This window comes from Microchirus variegatus (genome assembly GCF_963457635.1).
Source record: "Microchirus variegatus genome assembly, chromosome: 9".
NCBI lineage: Eukaryota > Metazoa > Chordata > Actinopteri > Pleuronectiformes > Soleidae > Microchirus > Microchirus variegatus.
In genome coordinates, this window is record NC_139810.1 from 3,610,218 (window position 1) to 3,627,971 (window position 17,754).

The following is a 17,754-nucleotide window of genomic DNA, read 5'->3' on the forward strand; positions in this document are numbered from 1 at the left end:
AGTGGGCGGGGCTTCAGACTGACGCAAAAAAGTGCTACTAGGTCAACTCCTGTCGGGTGTAACGTTCATGAACGAAACTTGGTACACACGTTCATTAGTTTTATTTATTTTTGCAAACTTCCATGATCACAGCAAACTGTAGGTTATAACAAGTTGTGTTTAATATCCTACACTTTTTGAATGTCTTATTAGTCTGTTTGACAGAAAAAGTATGAGAACTATAGAAGTCTACTTGTTCTGTTTTTACACTCCCATGAGGTACAACTACAAAATCACTCAACAAAGCTTTCAACAAAATCAACAATAAACTAAACTATTGCTGATTATGTCATTAAGGAGTTGTTACCTATTTCCAGGTAGATATGTGAAACTCTGGTATCTGAATCAAACACAGTTGGACATCAGTGGATATTTTGACGAATGAAGTCATACAAAAGCTCTGAAACACTTGATTCTGCACAGAAAGTTGTATAACTTTCAAATCCATGTCATGAATACAAGAAATTAATGATATATTATTTTTATTCGTGTAACACAAAATAATCTTTTTACACTTTTGACAAAGAGCCCCTGCTGGAACAAGGGCCTTTCTGCATGGAGTTTGCATGTTCTTCCCGTGTGTGCGTGGGTTTTCTCCAGGTTCTCCGGCTTCCTCCCACAGTCCAAAAACATGCAGATTTGGGGATTAGGTGATTTGGCCGTAGGTGTGTGAGTGTGAGTGAACGGTTGTTTGTCTCTATATGTGTCCCTGTGATGGACTGGTGAACTGTTCAGGGTGTGACCTCGCCTATCACCCTATGTCAGCTGAGATAGGCACAGCACCCCCCGTGACCCTTCAGTGGAGGACAAAGTGGTAGGTAATGGACAGATGGATGGAAAACAGTTTGACTCGAATCACAGTCGCTGAAGAAAGTCCTCACTCTCTAAAGCGATCTGGAATCAGAAATGCTTAGACTAACCAAGTCTTTTGCAGGAAAGATGTACGGCATCTTGCTGTATATATGGTCATCTGCATCCGATGGCACCTGTAGACGATCATCATCACAATCAGAATTGTGCCAGCATGTGTCATATGCAAATGTTGCAAATCTTCAAATGGCAAATCGGACACTGAAAAGTGTCTGAGTCACATTGCCTCAGCTCAGGGCCTGATCCAACAGGAAAGGTCATGTTGCTCTGTAAGAGAATTTTAATATTTAATATTTAATTACATTTCTTTTGTATTTTTAATAGGGAACATGTTTCATCGACAATCCAGTAGAAATTAACTGGATTACATTTGCCTATAAGACTTTACCTGTCCTAAAATATATGTAGGCTAACTGAAATTAAATAAATTTAACTGTTGACTGTGATTCAACAGAACTTTTTATCTCTAAACGTGAAATATATTATTCATTATCAAATGTTTCATCTTTACAATTGTAGAACTGAGGTCACGTTTTCAAATTAGCAAAGCTGTGTGCAACTTCAGTCATTTAAAGATTTAAAAAATGACTAGATAAAACTAAATAAAGAGCATGTAGTTTATCGTAAACGTTTCTTAGTGGAAAATGTGACTCACTTTGTCAATGTTATAACCTGTATGAGTAAAGGCATTTAAGAAATCATTAAAACAAACTAGAAAAAAAAATTGCTTCTCTTGCTTTCTGATACAGTCGCTACGGTTATAACATGTAGACACGAGTCACGACTGGTTAGCAAACTAAACTTAATTGACTTAATCTATAATGTATAAATAACGACAATAAATAAAGTGTTCAATATCAAACTGTGTATTAAACCATTCTTACCTTTTCATTCCGTCATTTTTAGAACTTGTGTTGTTCTGCAGCTTTCCTCTTTCTAACTTCTCGCTTCTCGTCCTTCTTCAAATACGACAACGTCATCACGTCAGGCGTGATCTCTCACCCAATCAGTGTTGAGGAGGCGTGCCCGCGTGTAAGGGGAGTGCCCGTAATGGTAAGGGGAGGGATGGCGTGGTGACTCCGGAGACCTGCTCTGACTGACACATACAACCATTGGATGAACGCACACACAGTTCCACAGTAAAATCCTCTGTGATTGGACAGCAAACCCCTCACTCATTGGTCACCTTTGGAACACATGGTCATTTGCCCCTCCCATTTTTAATAATGATTATAATATTATAGATATTAATAATATTATTAATGATACTACTACTAATTATTCTTATTGCTATTATTATTTAGTGATAACTCCACATCACAATAGAGAATAAGAGACATAAGAAAGTACATATAGAAAGTGAAGCTTTATTTAAATAAACAAAAACAAATAACAAACATGCTTTACGAAAAATCTCTCTTGGCTGCTTCAGGGTCAGAAGTTGGAGCAGGTCTTGCAGAGAGTGGTCCATTATGCAGCCTTCTGTGGTGGGTTGTTCAGTATTCTGGGTCTCTCTCCAGCCTCTCTTGTTGAAGGATGGAGGCTGAATATCCACCCAGCTTCTCCATCAGCTGAGCCATCAAATCAAATCACATTTTATTCTAATTTTTAATTTTAATTTAAAGCCCACAATTACAAAACAGTTTGTCCTCCATCCTCCTCATCAGACATCAGGTCAATTGTGATGCCCCTGCAGAAGTCCATCTCATCCTTGGTTAAAACAGCCCTCCTCGCTTCCAGCAGCTGGAAACACAAGTAGTACAATTAGTGCTGCTCCATTTGCGTATATATACACACACGTATGTATGTATGTATGCGTTTGTCTAATTAACCAGTTAGTTTAGTAAAATGTTACACTTAGTACTTAGTATTAAGGTCAAGAAAAAACACTTTTAAATCATGCACTGATTTCAATCGTACCCTCTTTCTTCTCTGTCTGCTCCGGGCTGCACCTCTCACTGCTCCTGATTGGGCCTCAAGGTCTGGCTGACTTTATCTGTTCATATGTAAGTTCTTCTGGAGTGTCTCATAGTGTCTTACATGCCGCTGACAAAAAGAGAGGCAACAGGCATTAATATATATATATATATATATATTTTAAAAAACACCACAAACAAGACCATTTTTTAGATTAAAGTTACTTACATATAAAGACTCTACTCCACACATCCGGCCTTGCAGAGAGAGTTTCCACTAAATGTAAAGTCACAGCAGAATTGTGGGGAAGGTCAAGCTGAGTCTGTCAGCAAATAAATAATACAGTATATAATGTATGTAATACAATACTCCTACATAAAATGTCACGTTTTTTTCCCTTAAAATCTTACCCTTGTATGGAGTCATAGCGCCTGGCGTTTCCCTCAGAAACATATTTACTGCAATTTTGGGATTGTGCACCCCTCTTTTCCTCTTCAAATCAGAACAGCCACGGTTTGTTGCTCTGGATCCACAGCTGCTTCCTCCAGAGACACCAGTCTGACCTCCATGGACGCCATTTTGGTGTCTGGGTCCCTATAGAGTAGATACATGTGTGAACATTTTATGCTCTTCAGTATTTGGATTCTACAAAATTACAATTCTACTTACTTTTGCCGTTCACGTGTTCTTTCAAGGTCCCAATTGACAGCTGATTGGCACAGTTTTAGCGTCTGTTTGAGTGTCTGTGTGGATAAAATGACCCTGGAATGGAAAACAGTAAAGATTAAAATAATATTACGGCTCATACAAAAAAGACTGGCATTGCTTTACTTGAAGAATCTGTGAATATTTACAATAAGTTGTTCTCTACTCGAACATAATACAAGTCTTTAGCTTTAGCTGCAAATCTCAAGTGTTTCAACATATGTAGGATAATAAACACACATTTCCTTACGTTATGTTTACTGGCGTGAGAAACGCACGCAAATGAAACACGGGCAAACACGTGTAGCATTAGCACTTAGCCGCCTATCGCTAATGCTACACGACAGAACATATACACAAAGACAGTTTCATAGTTGGAAATACTTACAACTTGAGCTGCAGGTAATCCACCACGTAATATCGACACGGTTCCTTCGTTTAGATGAAGTTGTGTGCTAAGTCCAGCATGGTACTACCCGAAGTTTGAATAAAACTTCTCTGTGAAGCGGTTAGCACACACGCGGAGTGTTTTGGGAATGTAGCAGCGGCATTCCCATCAAAAATAAAAGATATCCACTCTGCTTTTCTGTCCTCGTCGACAGGGAGAATGTGGAGTGTCTGGTGTTGGTTATTACAACCTAATACACAGCAAATACTTGCGGATTTATTATGAAACATGTTCTCAATCGATAAACTCAGAAGCTCCAACGACGGTTCATATTTACATCCATGAGACAGACACGCTGCTGTTTCTTCTTCTATCGCTTATATCCATCTATAGGTGCACTACCGCCCCCTAGGTGCATTACCACCCCTATGAATGACAATTTGACCCTCTATCTGAACCAAGACCAGCTGTTATAAAGCAGTTTTTAGTTGTTAATGTCATGTCCAAAACCACTGCATTCAAACATGTCCTTGCTAAAGTTTCTTGGCTTCATATGTAGAACCTTCTCTTATTTTTGGGGGCAAAATTATTGTCTTATGTTTTCTCATCATTCATAGTAAAGTTACCATGAACAGCTGGGAATCTACACACAATGTTGATACATGGCATGACTAAGTTTAAAGGTGTGGTGGTATAATCCAGTTTTTAACCACATAATACAATTAAATAATTGTTCAAAGAAATAATGGGTCTTCAAAATGTAAACTTAAATTCCTTCTACAGGGAAACTATTGAGCAAAACTCAATGGCTCCTGAGACAGTATCTATTCCATGGAGACACACACTCCTGATTTGCATTTGAACAGATCACAACATGGTCATTTACATATGAAAACCTTACCCGCTCCTAGGAGCTGGGGGGGTGACTTTCTCACCTAGACTGCAAGTTTACAGCAATTCCTGGCAGTTATCGGCAACTGACTGAAACACCCAGTTGACTGGGAGTTTGACGGCAATTCTCAGGGACAATAACTGCCAAAAATCCCACTTTTCATGCAGTGTCATATGTTGACATTTTCATCAACATCTTCTCTTGTTGTGTTTGAAGCATCTTTCATGGAGTCACAGTGAGGTGTCCATCATGTCCACAGTCTGAGTGTGTGGAACACACCTGGGACCTGGACTCATGTCAAACTCAGACATGTTGGTTCGACCCGGTCCAGAGACACAGACCTGATCAGCAGCAACTTCACAGCTGATGGTTATTAACAAGCTAACGTCACTGGACGACTGTGTCTTAATGTAACGTCAGCAGACTTCTCTAGATCTGAACACGGACTGGTTCTGATCAGGTCTTTGGGTTTGCTTTGACCCGTCTAATCAGGTTTATGTGAAACCAAAAAGAATCAAAGTCACATGAAGAGAAAGTTAACAATGAAACATTAACAGTAAATGACCAAATAAAGACGTTAAAAGCAAACATCACAAGCAGCTGATAAATCTGCATCATTTAAAACATGAAAAACAACACAGCTGACTGACAAAGTGAGAAGAATGAGAAGAATATTTGATCAACCATCACTGATTGATGATGTTATTGATCATGTCTGAACTTACTTGGCCTTCCTGCAGTTCCTCACAGCTGGAATCAGTCTCTGTTTTCCCTGCTCTGATGTGTTGTACTTGTCCAGGTCCAACTCATCCAGAACCTCCTCAGACATCTGCAGCATGTAGGCCAGAGCTGAGCAGTGGATCTCAGAGAGTTCCTGTTCTCTGTCCTTTGACTTCATGAACTCTTGGATCTCCTGATGCACTGATTGGTCGTTCATCTCTGTCAGACAGTGGAAGATGTTGATGCTTCTGTCAGGTGAGATGTAGTTCGTCTTCATCTTCTTCAGGTTCTCAATGACTCTCTGGATGATTTCTGGACTGTTCAGAGTCTGACCCAGCAGACCTCCTAAGAGTCTCTGGTTGGACTCCAGACAGAGTCCATGAAGGAAGCGAACAAACAGGTCCAGGTGACCATTTACACTTTGAAGTGATTTCTTCATGGCTGCTTTCAGGAAGACATCCAGAGAAGTGTAATGATCATCACCTTCATCTTCATCTTCATCTTCATCTTCATCTTCATCGTCATCATCATCACCATCTTCATCATCATCTTCTTGTCTGAAGAAGTCCTGCAGTACCTCTGTCTTCCTGCTGGTGAAACAGTGGAACATGTAGACTGCAGCCAGAAACTCCTGAACGCTCAGATGAACAAAGCAGTAGACTGTTTTCTGGAAGATCACACTCTCGCTTCTGAAGATCTCTGTACAAACTCCTGAGTAAACCGAGGCCTCTGTCACACTAAGACCACACCGGTCCAGGTCTTCTTGGTAGAACATGATGTCTCCTTTCTGCAGATGTTCAAAGGCCAGCCTCCCCAGCTTCAGAAGAACGTCCCTGTCGGCCTCCATCAGCTCCTGTGGACTCGTCTCACGTCCTTTGTCGTACTTGTTCTTCTTCCTCTTTGTCTGAACCAGCAGGAAGTGTGAGTACAGGTCTGTCAGGGTCTTGGGCAGCTCTCCTCTCTGCTCTGTGGTCAACATGTGCTCCAGAACTGTAGCACTGATCCAGCAGAAGACTGGGATTTGACACATGATGTGGAGGCTCCTGGACGTCTTGATGTGTGAGATGATTCTTCTGGACAGATCTTCATCTCTGGATCTCTTCCTGAAGTACTCGTTCTTCTGGTCCTCAGTGAAGCCTCGTACTTCTGTTACCCTGTCAACACATGTAGGAGGGATCTGATTGGCCGCTGCAGGTCGAGAAGTTATCCAGATGAGAGCTGAGGGAAGCAGATTCCCCTGGATGAGGTTGGTCAGCAGCACGTTGACTGATGACCTGTGTGTGACGTCAGAAACCAGCGTCCTGCTGTTGAAGTCCAGTGAGAGTCTGCTTTCATCCAGGCCGTCAAAGATGAACAAAAGATTATAGACAGCGAGCTTCTCTGCTCTGACCTTCTCTAATGTTGGATAGAAAACATGGAGCAGCGTGAGGAGACTGTGCTGCTGATCTCTGATCAGGTTCAGCTCCCTGAACGAAAGCAGAATCAGCAGATTCACATCCTGGTTTTCCAAACCCTTGGCCCAGTCCAGAGTGAACTTCTGCACCGAGAAAGTTTTTCCAACACCAGCGACACCGTTGGTCAGGACCACTCTGATGCGCCCCTGGTGGTCAGGTAAGGCTTTAAAGATGTGGCAGCACTTGATGGGAGTGTCCTTGACCATCTTCTTCTTGGAGGTCGTCTCCAGCTGCTTCACCTCATGTTGAGTATTGACCTCTTCACTCTGTCCCTCTGTGATGTAGAGCTCAGTGAAGATCCTGTTCAGGAGGGTTCTACTTCCTCTTCCTTCAGTTCCTTCAGTCACATGTTCAAATCTGCTCCTCAGACTGATCTTATGTTCATCTAGAACCTTCTGTTTGTCTAGAACCTCCTGCAGACCAACATCTGCTGAAAGACAAGAGACAAAGTCAGACTGAAGAAAGAATCTGAGCAGCTGAGGATTATTTTCATCTTTTTCTCTCACGTTGTTGTTTTATGTTGTTTGTTGTCAAATGAAAAACTACAGTCACTTTCACTGTAATGACTTGAATAACTTTATTGTTAAAGTCTGAATCATTCTAGAATAACTGTGACGATTGTGAAGGAAAGAGAATCATCTGTATACAAGAGAACAATAATGATAGAAAAGCAGGAAAATGATGGTAAACCTTCATTTCTTCAACCTGCAGGGGGCAGCAGAGAGTTAAACTCCATCATCTTTATCATCACATGAGTAACATTTTTAACTTTTAGACATTTTTCTCCTGTTTTTTCCATTTTTAAAATCTGCTCGTGCTGATGGGAACTGCTCTCTTTATGTGTCTTACTCTGTGGTCCACGTCCTGTCCTGGGTCTTTTCCCACACTGAGGACAGCAGGAGTCTCCTGGTGAACCAGACTGGTCCCAGTATGAGGAGATGCAGCGTCTGCAGAACCAGTGCCCACAGCTGGTGGAGACTGGATCCTTCAGGACGTCCTGACACAGAGGACAGCAGGACGTCTGCTCGTCCACAGGAACAGCAAACTTGTCTCTGTGAAGACATGTCTTTATTACTTACATGTCAGGGACAGGTGGACATGTGTCTGTGAAGACATGTCTTTATTACTAACATGTCAGGGACAGGTGGACATGTGTCTGTGAAGACATGTCTTTATTACTAACATGTCAGGGACAGGTGGACATGTGTCTGTGAAGACATGTCTTTATTACTAACATGTCAGGGACAGGTGGACATGTGTCTGTGAAGACATGTCTTTATTACTAACATGTCAGTGACAGGTGGACATGTGTCTGTGAAGACATGTCTTTATTACTAACATGTCAGGGACAGGTGGACATGTGTCTGTGAAGACATGTCTTTATTACTAACATGTCAGGGACAGGTGGACATGTGTCTGTGAAGACATGTCTTTATTACTAACATGTCAGGGACAGGTGGACATGAGTCTGTGAAGACATGTCTTTATTACTAACATGTCAGGGACAGGTGGACATGAGTGTGGCTGAGACAGTGAATGAAAACCCTTGTTTATTGACTGAAGCAAATGTCGAGCTCAGTGACGACTGTGGACACGAGACAAACTTGTCCTCTGATCTGAGACACTTTATTGTCTTACAGTTTTGTCTCACCGTGTTGTGTGTGTGTGTCTTTGTGAGGACACAGAGGTTTGGTTGAGAACCTACACTTTTATGAATTTGACTCCTTCACAGGACAAACTGTCTCTTACTTTGTCTCTGAGGCTCCAGGTTCATGACTGAAGAACAGAGGTGTTCCCATAGACTGGTCACTCTTCACAGACAGACAGCGGGGTCCTGGAGTTTCTGCTCTCCGTCTCTGGTTGTGACTTCTGCAAACACAAACAGGGTTTTATATAGTTTAACTTCTTTTTCCCTGACCTGGATCTGTGAATCTTGTTCGTAGAGTGATAAAAATCTGTGAATTCTCCGCTGTTTACATAATCACGCTGACGCGCCGGTGCCGCTTTTCGGGGTTTTTTCCACTCTTGCGGGTTTGATCCATCTGGGTTTTAACTGTGTTTGGTGAACATAAGAATGGTTTATAAGAGTTTCTGACCTTTCTGTGGGTATGCAGCATGTCTGTGTTTGTTAAAGTTAGACATGGTTTTATAACGCTTTTGTCGCTGCGTCTGACGCTGCCCCGGTAGCGGGGACATCAGTAAAGAAGAGATTAACACGATTAAAAAACACAACGCGTTAATGATGGCTGTAATTAGTTAATCACAATTAAAGCGATAATTTGACAGCCCTAATAAAAATAAGTTTGGTAGCACTAACAGCTCATATCATGTGGCTGACTGGAAAAATAACTGTGAGTTAGAAAGGGCGTGTTGAGATTCTGTTTTCTCACATCGCGACACAGGTTCGTGGCTCTGAGTATCACGATTTCGATTTCGATACGCATATCGTTACAGCCCTACTTTAGACCAGTTATTGCACTTGTTTCCATCCCGGCGTCAAACACGAGTGTAGCGCCAGAATGAAGCCAAATTACAAGTGATGAAATCAAGTTTAACCCTCTCGGTCCATTTTGATAGTCTCGTTAGTTTTCCACGGGAGGACCATGGTGTGTGTGGGCCTGAAGTGAGGACAATATGAGGACAGAGGACAATATGTGGCCCTCAGAAGTCTGTTTAAGAGACATGTTTCAGTTATTTCTGTCATGTTAAAGTCCTGTTGCAGGGACATAACATAGCATCATAAAGCATACATCAACTGCATGGTGTTCAGGGATGAACAGTCTCTCCTTTTGCTATTGTACTACTTTTTTCAGCTACACTACAATTAATTGTGAGTAATGTAGCAGATTAGTTCTGAATGACAGGGTCCCTGCTATCACATGTTGTTATAATATAACATTTACATAATAAACTATAGGCTTCCCAAATGCTGTAATAAACTAAGCATGATGAGTTGAGCATATGTCAGCAACAGATGCTTAAAGGCATTTAAATGGAGTTTAGTGTTGGTGTTTGTATTATTCAAAGTTTTGATTCCAATATTTTGACTTTTATTGCAAATTAATATCGGCTCCAAATATCGGTTATCGGCCTCCTTGACTACTAATAATTGGTATCGTTATCGGCCCTGAAAAAAACATATCGGTCGATCTCTACTTTATTACTAAAATGTCAGGGACAGGTAGAAATGTGTCTGTGAAGACATGTCTCTATTACTAACATGTCAGGGACAGGTGGACATGTGTGTGTGAAGACATGTCTCTATTACTAACATGTCAGAGACAGGTGGACATGTGTCTGTGAAGACATGTCTCTATTACTAACATGTCAGGGACAGGTGGACATGTGTGTGTGAAGACATGTCTCTATTACTAACATGTCAGAGACAGGTGGACATGTGTCTGTGAAGACATGTCTCTATTACTAACATGTCAGGGACAGGTGGACATGTGTGTGTGAAGACATGTCTTTATTACAAACATGTCAGGGACAGGTGGACATGTGTCTGTGAAGACATGTCTTTATTACTAACATGTCAGGGACAGGTGGACATGTGTCTGTGAAGACATGTCTTTATTACTAACATGTCAGGGACAGGTGGACATGTGTCTGTGAAGACATGTCGTTATTACTAACATGTCAGGGACAGGTGGACATGTGTCTGTGAAGACATGTCTTTATTACTAACATGTCAGGGACAGGTGGACATGTGTCTGTGAAGACATGTCTTTATTACTAACATGTCAGGGACAGGTGGACATGTGTCTGTGAAGACATGTCTCTATTACTAACATGTCAGGGACAGGTGGACATGTGTCTGTGAAGACATGTCTTTATTACTAACATGTCAGAGACAGGTGGACATGTGTCTGTGAAGACATGTCTTTATTACAAACATGTCAGGGACAGGTGGACATGTGTCTGTGAAGACATGTCTTTATTACTAACATGTCAGGGACAGGTGGACATGTGTCTGTGAAGACATGTCTTTATTACTAACATGTCAGGGACAGGTGGACATGTGTCTGTGAAGACATGTCTTTATTACTAACATGTCAGGGACAGGTGGACATGTGTCTGTGAAGACATGTCTTTATTACTAACATGTCAGGGACAGGTGGACATGTGTCTGTGAAGACATTTCTTTATTACTAACATGTCAGGGACAGGTGGACGTGTCTGTGAAGACATGTCTTTATTACTAACATGTCAGGGACAGGTGGACATGTGTCTGTGAAGACATGTCTTTATTACTAACATGTCAGGGACAGGTGGACATGTGTCTGTGAAGACATGTCTTTATTACTAACATGTCAGGGACAGGTGGACATGTGTCTGTGAAGACATGTCTTTATTACTAACATGTCAGGGACAGGTGGACATGTGTCTGTGAAGACATGTCTTTATTACTAACATGTTAGGGACAGGTGGACATGTGTGTGGCTGAGACAGTGAATGAAAACCCTCGTTTATTGACTGAAGCAAATGTCGAGCTCAGTGACGACTGGGGACACGAGACAAACTTGTCCACGAGACACTTTATTGTCTTACAGTTTTGTCTCACCATGTTGTGTGTGTGTGTCTTTGTGAGGACACAGAGGTTTGGTTGAGAACTCCTGAAGACCTTCTACGACTCGGTAGTGGCATCAGCCATTTTCTACGCAGTGGTCTGCTGGGGCAGTGGCATCACAGCCGCAGACAGGAAGAGGCTGGACAGGCTGATTAAAAAAGCCAGCTCTGTCCTTGGATGTCCCCTGGAACCAGTGGAGGTGGTGGGAGAGAGGAGAATGGCTACCAAGCTATCATCTCTGATGGACAATCTCTCCCACCCCCTGCAGAACACCATCGCAGCACTGGGCAGCTCCTTCAGTCACAGACTTAAACATCCAAAATGTCTGAAGGAGCGTTATCGCAGGTCGCTCCTCCCTACAAGCACTGCTCTAAGTAGACCCCCCCCCCCACACACACACACACACACTCTCCACTCTCCATGTGCAATATACTGTTCATTTTTCATTGCTGTAATATACTGTATATATTTTTTCATAATGTACATTTTTTTAAGTGCAATATATTGTCATTTTTCATACTGTCAAATTTTTTATACTGTAGTTTTCTCATCAGTGCAATATCCATATCCTTATTTAATATCCTTATTAAATAGCTCAGCCTTGTTTCCTTACACTGTAAATACCATGTGCATACTGTGTATATTCTGCAGACCGGTTGTAATGTACATTCTACATTCTATTTTTAAACTTATTTTTATAGTCAGTGTTAATATCTTTATATATTCTATTTCTTTTTGGTAATGCATGTTTAATATTTATTATTCTTATCTTTATTGTCTTGCTGCTGTAACACTGGAAATTTCCCCACTTCGGGACGAATAAAGGACTATCTTATCTTATCTTATCTTATCTTACACTTTGATGAATCTGACTCCTTCACTAGACAAACTGTCTCTTACTTTGTCTCTGAGGCTCCAGGTTCATGACTGAAGAACAGAGGTAGATCCATAGACTCATCACTCTTCACAGACAGACAGCTGGGTCCTGGAGTCTCTGCTCTCCGTCTCTGGTTGTGACCTCTGCAAACACAGATAGGGTTTTATATAGTTTAAAAATAGCCGATGCTTTCATATTTGTCCAGTGAAAATAAATATGATGGTCTGTGTTGGGACTACGACTTGTTCAGTGCTGCACTTTCCTACTCACATAAAAATACCTGAACGCAACACGAGGCTGTTACTTACACATCAGCAGAAAACATGGTTCTAAAACAGTATTTTCATTTCTTTTATTTTTAGCATTTGTGTTTAGCACACAACCAAGTCTATCGTTGTCTTGTTCCAAGTTTCCTCATAATGAGAGATTTTATGACTGTTGGTCAAACAGCTGAATGATCTGCTGCTAACACGCTTCACTGGACAAACTGTCTCTTACTTTGTCTCTGAGGCTCCAGGTTCATGACTGAAGTTTAGAGGTGTTCCCATAGACCGGTCACTCTTCACAGACAGACAGCTGGGTCCTGGAGTTTCTGCTCTCCGTCTCTGGTTGTGACCTCTGCAAACACAAACAGGGTTTTATATAGTTTAACTTCTTCTTCCCTGACCGTCTTTTTGGAATCCCTGCTCAAAAATGACATGCCCAAACTAAACAGAGTAAATCTCTGCAGTTACAAGCTCTATGTGAATTATCTTAGTATCAAAATAAAGAGAAAACTGTGTCAAAGTTAATCCACATGGAAAACAGCATAAATGATGGATTTTTTTCCCCTCGCCTAAAAAATATAGCATTTTAAAGTAAATATCACCTTTAAAATATGCAGTATTGGCTTAAAAACACATGGAGGTCATGTAACAACATGTGGACATGAGCTGTGCAAAGTATGAGGCTGCTGAAGTGAAGCAGAGTAAAATGACAGAGGTTTTAGTAAAGGGATGTCTAGGCGTTCTCTAGTTTGGCAAAACAAATTTAAAAAAGTAAGAAACTGGCTGTAAATGGATGCTCACTGTGTGGAGCGTAATAACAACTGTGACTCTGCAGCATGTTCAGTTGAACAGCGCCATAGCTCTGGCTTACATTGGACAATTTGGGTGATTGACAGTTTGTTTTAAACCTCTAATCCAATAGAATCGGGCCCCAGCATTTGTGTTTAACACACAACCAAGTCTGTTGTTGTCTTGATCCAAGTTTCCTCATAATAAAGGTTTTTATGACGGTTGGTCAAACAGCTGAATGATCTGCTGCTAACACCCTTCACAGGACAAACTGTCTCTTACTTTGTCTCTGAGGCTCCAGGTTCATGACTGAAGCACAAACAGGGTTTTATATAGTTTAACTTCTTCTTCCCTGACCCTCTTTTTGGAGTCCCTGCTCAAAAATGACATGCCCAAACTAAACAGAGTAAATATCTGCAGTTACAAGCTCTATGTGAATCATCTTAGTTTCAAAATAAAGAGAAAACTGTGTCAAAGTTAATCCACATGGAAAACAGCATAAATGATCGATTTTTTTCCCTCGCCTAAAAAATATAGCATTTTAAAGTAAATATCACCTTTAAAATATGCAGTATTGTCTTAAAAACACATGGAGGGCATGTAACATGTGGACATGAGCTGTGCAAAGTATGAGGCTGCTGAAGTGAAGCAGAGTAAAATGACAGGTTTTAGTAAAGGGATGTCTAGGCGTTCTCTAGTTTGGCAAAACAAATTTAAAAAAGTAAGAAACTGGCTGTAAATGGATGCTCACTGTGTGGAGCGTAATAACAACTGTGACTCTGCAGCATGTTCAGTTGAACAGCGCCATAGCTCTGGCTTACATTGGACAATTTGGGTGATTGACAGCTTGTTTTAAACCTCTAATCCAATAGAATCGGGCCCCAGCATTTGTGTTGAACACACAACCAAGTCTGTTGTTGTCTTGATCCAAGTTTCCTCATAATAAAGGTTTTTATGACGGTTGGTCAAACAGCTGAATGATCTGCTGCTAACACACTTCACAGGACAAACTGTCTCTTACTTTGTCTCTGAGGCTCCAGGTTCATGACTGAAGTTTAGAGGTGTTCCCATAGACCGGTCACTCTTCACAGACAGACAGCTGGGTCCTGGAGTCTCTGCTCTGTCCTCGTCTTCCTCCACACAATCACTCATCTGCTGGACTTCAGTCATTCTGAGAGAGAAACAGACTGTGAGCTGACACTGACAGACACACAGACCGAATATATAAACCGTCCCAAAATAAATATTTACAGAGCTCATTTGAGCAAAATAACTTGTGTAAATGTGTAAATGAGCTCCTCACTTACTTCTCACTGCTCCACTGATCATATTTAAAGCACTTTAAAGAGTTCCCTCTCAAACTCTGCAGTGGAAAATCTCCTTCATGTTTCCTGGAGGACGACTGATGTGGATCTGTGTTCAGTCCAGTGACCAATCACACCAGAGGAAACTGGAAGACAACAGGAGTTTTCTGTTAGAGAAGGTGTTTGATGAAATCTGCACTTCATGTTACTGACATATTTGTGTGCTATAGCGGCTTATGGCCAGTAGATGGTGCTAGGCTACTCTGCTTGTGTGTTATTGAAGGGCTGTTGCCTGCATTAAAGTCAGCTGAATGTTAGATATAGTTTCATGTGTTTGTGATATCCAGAGATATCACAAACACATGAGCCTCTGACTTTATCACATACACTTCTGATGGTTCAGCAAATCCTGCCTTTATTTACATTTTCCATGTGTCCATTTGAAGATTAGAAAACATCACGCAGTAAAAGTACTTCATGCTACTTGTGCATGACGTAAATAAAGTGTTTTGACCAATAAAATTGAAACCATCAACTATGAACACAAATCATGGATTTTATCTCACACAAAAGTCAGAATTTTGTTCAGTTTACCGAACTTTGACACTGGATAACTACAAAAGCACATAGTAAAATTACTAAATACTGATTGTACATGAAGTACAAAACGTACTAAGTACAATTAAATTTAAACATAACTACTACTACTTCAAATATAGACATGTGAACTTTGACCCTGGATTACTCCAAAAGTACACAGTAAAGGTTTCATTTGACAACATTCTTTACTTTTTAAAATTGTTTAATTTAATCGCAATGATAATTTATAATCGTTTGGATTATTTAATCTAATGTATTCAACATTGTGTTCGCGTTGGACGGGACTTTATTTTGAAAACCGGAAATGAACTGCTTCATAACTTCATAACTTCAGAACACTTGTGAATTAAGTACTTAAAACCTCCTAAATGATGTCATTATTTTTTTCTATTAAATAAAATAAACTTTACTAATGCGTTTCATTTGACGTCACTGTTTCGTTTTTAATCAAAATGATCATTTATAAACGTCTGGATTATTAAATCTAATGTATTCAACGGTTTGGAGCGTTTGATGAGAAAAGAGAGAACATGGCGGAATTCACATTTAAGAAAAACAAACGACGACTGACCTGAGTTACGACAGGCTGAACGTTTCCATTCTAACCTGTTAGGATTAAGCAGTTTTTCACTTTGTTACTGTACTTGAGTACAAAATACACGTATCTGTACTTTACGTTGTTATTTCTAGCAACGTTTACTTCGAAAAGTACATTTTTATGCCAGAAAATGACTTCTGATACTGAGAGAGAGAGTTTTACTTGAGTAATATTATAAAAAGTGACTAAAAACTTCTACCAAAGTCATTTTCTGGTCACATACTTGTACGTTTACTTAAATATCACGTTAAGGTACTTCACACGGACCAAATCATCACATATTATCGTTATAATCACGTCAACACTCACCTTTCTGTCTTCATGCTGCGCAGTTAAAATGGCGACTGAAGCAAAGTCACAGAATACTTTCACTTTCACTGCTCCACCCATAGATATGTAAAGGGCAGATGTCACAATACATATGTAAAGGGTAGATGTCTTACCATAGATATACAAATTGTAGATGTCTTACCATAGATATTCAACTTGTAGATGTCTTACCATAGATATACAAAGTGTAGATGTCTTACCATAGATATACAACGGGTAGATGTCTTAGAATATATATTTAAAGGGTAGATGTCTTACCATGGATCTACAAAAGGTAGATTTCTTACCATAGATATTTAAAGGATACATGTGTTACCATAGATATTTAAAGGGTATATGTCTTACCATCATCTATAAAGGGTAGATGTCTTACCATAGATATTTTAAGGGTAGATGTCTTACCATAGATATTGAAAGGGTAGATGTCTTACCATAGATATTTAAAGGGTATATGTCTTACCATTTATATATGAAGTGTAGATCATAGATATACAAAGGGTAGGTGTCTTACCATAGATATTTAAAGGGTAGATGTCTTACCATCATTTATAAAGGGTAGATGTCTTACCATTTATATATAAAGTGTAGATCATAGACATTCAAAGGGTAGATGTCTTACAATAGATATCTAACGGGTAGATGTCTTACCATAGATATTCAAAGGGTAGATGTCTTACCATAGATATTTAAAGGGTAGATGTCTCACCATAGATATTTAAAGTGTAGATCATAGATATACAAAGGGTAGATGTCTTACCATACATTAAGGGTAGATATCTTACCATCGTTCTATAAAGGGTAGATTTCTTACCATAGATATAAAAGGATAGATGTCTTACCATAGATATTTAAAGGGTAGATGTCTTACCATATATATTTAAAGGATAGATGTCTTACCACAGCTATGTAAAGGGTAGATGTCTTACTATAGATATATAAAGTGTAGATCATAGACATACAAAGGGTAGATGTCTTACGATAGATATATAACGGGTAAATGTATTACCATAGATATGAAGGGTATGTCTTACCATATATAAAGGGTAGAGGTCTTACCATACATATATTTATATTAAAGGGTAGATGTCTGTCTTACCATAGATATATGAAGGGTAGATGTCTTACCATATATATATATATATATATATATATATATATATATATATATATATATATATATATATATATAAAGGGTAGATGTCTTACCATAGATATAAAAGGGCAGATGTCTTACTATATATATGTATATATATATATATATATACATATATATATAAAGGGTAGATGGCTGTCTTACCATAGATATTTAAAGGGTAGATGTCTTACGGCAAAGTGTCAAATGTCAGCACTGGCGGCCATCTTGCCTCAGTCACTCTCTTTCCGGTGGGATCTATGGAATCTGAGGTAAGGTCAGTGATCTGCACAAACACAAACA

The 17,754-nt window shown here is 39.9% G+C and overlaps 1 protein-coding gene and 1 long non-coding RNA gene across 3 annotated transcripts in view; both read right to left on the reverse strand.

Moving 5' to 3' along the window:
- Positions 1–16,328, reverse strand: part of LOC310931828 (NACHT, LRR and PYD domains-containing protein 3-like) — a 21,429-nt gene extending 5,101 nt beyond the window's left edge. The window contains exons 1-8 of one of the 2 annotated variants that reach the window (XM_083895066.1): positions 16,299–16,328; positions 14,795–14,937; positions 14,509–14,658; positions 12,931–13,050; positions 12,456–12,575; positions 8,735–8,854; positions 7,835–8,037; positions 5,537–7,412 (exon numbers count right to left, since the gene is read on the reverse strand). In XM_083895066.1, coding sequence (XP_083751192.1) covers positions 5,537–7,412; positions 7,835–8,037; positions 8,735–8,854; positions 12,456–12,575; positions 12,931–13,050; positions 14,509–14,657 — 2,588 coding nt within the window. In that variant the 5' untranslated portion in view covers position 14,658; positions 14,795–14,937; positions 16,299–16,328. Of the gene's footprint in view, positions 1–5,536; positions 7,416–7,834; positions 8,038–8,734; positions 8,855–12,455; positions 12,576–12,930; positions 13,051–14,508; positions 14,659–14,794; positions 14,938–16,298 lie in introns of both variants that reach the window. The other variant, XM_083895065.1, reaches the window with a different exon arrangement.
- On the reverse strand, positions 3,079–3,772 carry LOC310931845. Its single transcript, XR_014592928.1, has 3 exons — positions 3,496–3,772; positions 3,237–3,420; positions 3,079–3,148 (listed from the first exon to the last, which is right to left on the reverse strand). It is a non-coding gene; the product is annotated as an uncharacterized lncRNA (long non-coding RNA).
- Positions 16,329–17,754: the final 1,426 nt, after the last annotated feature.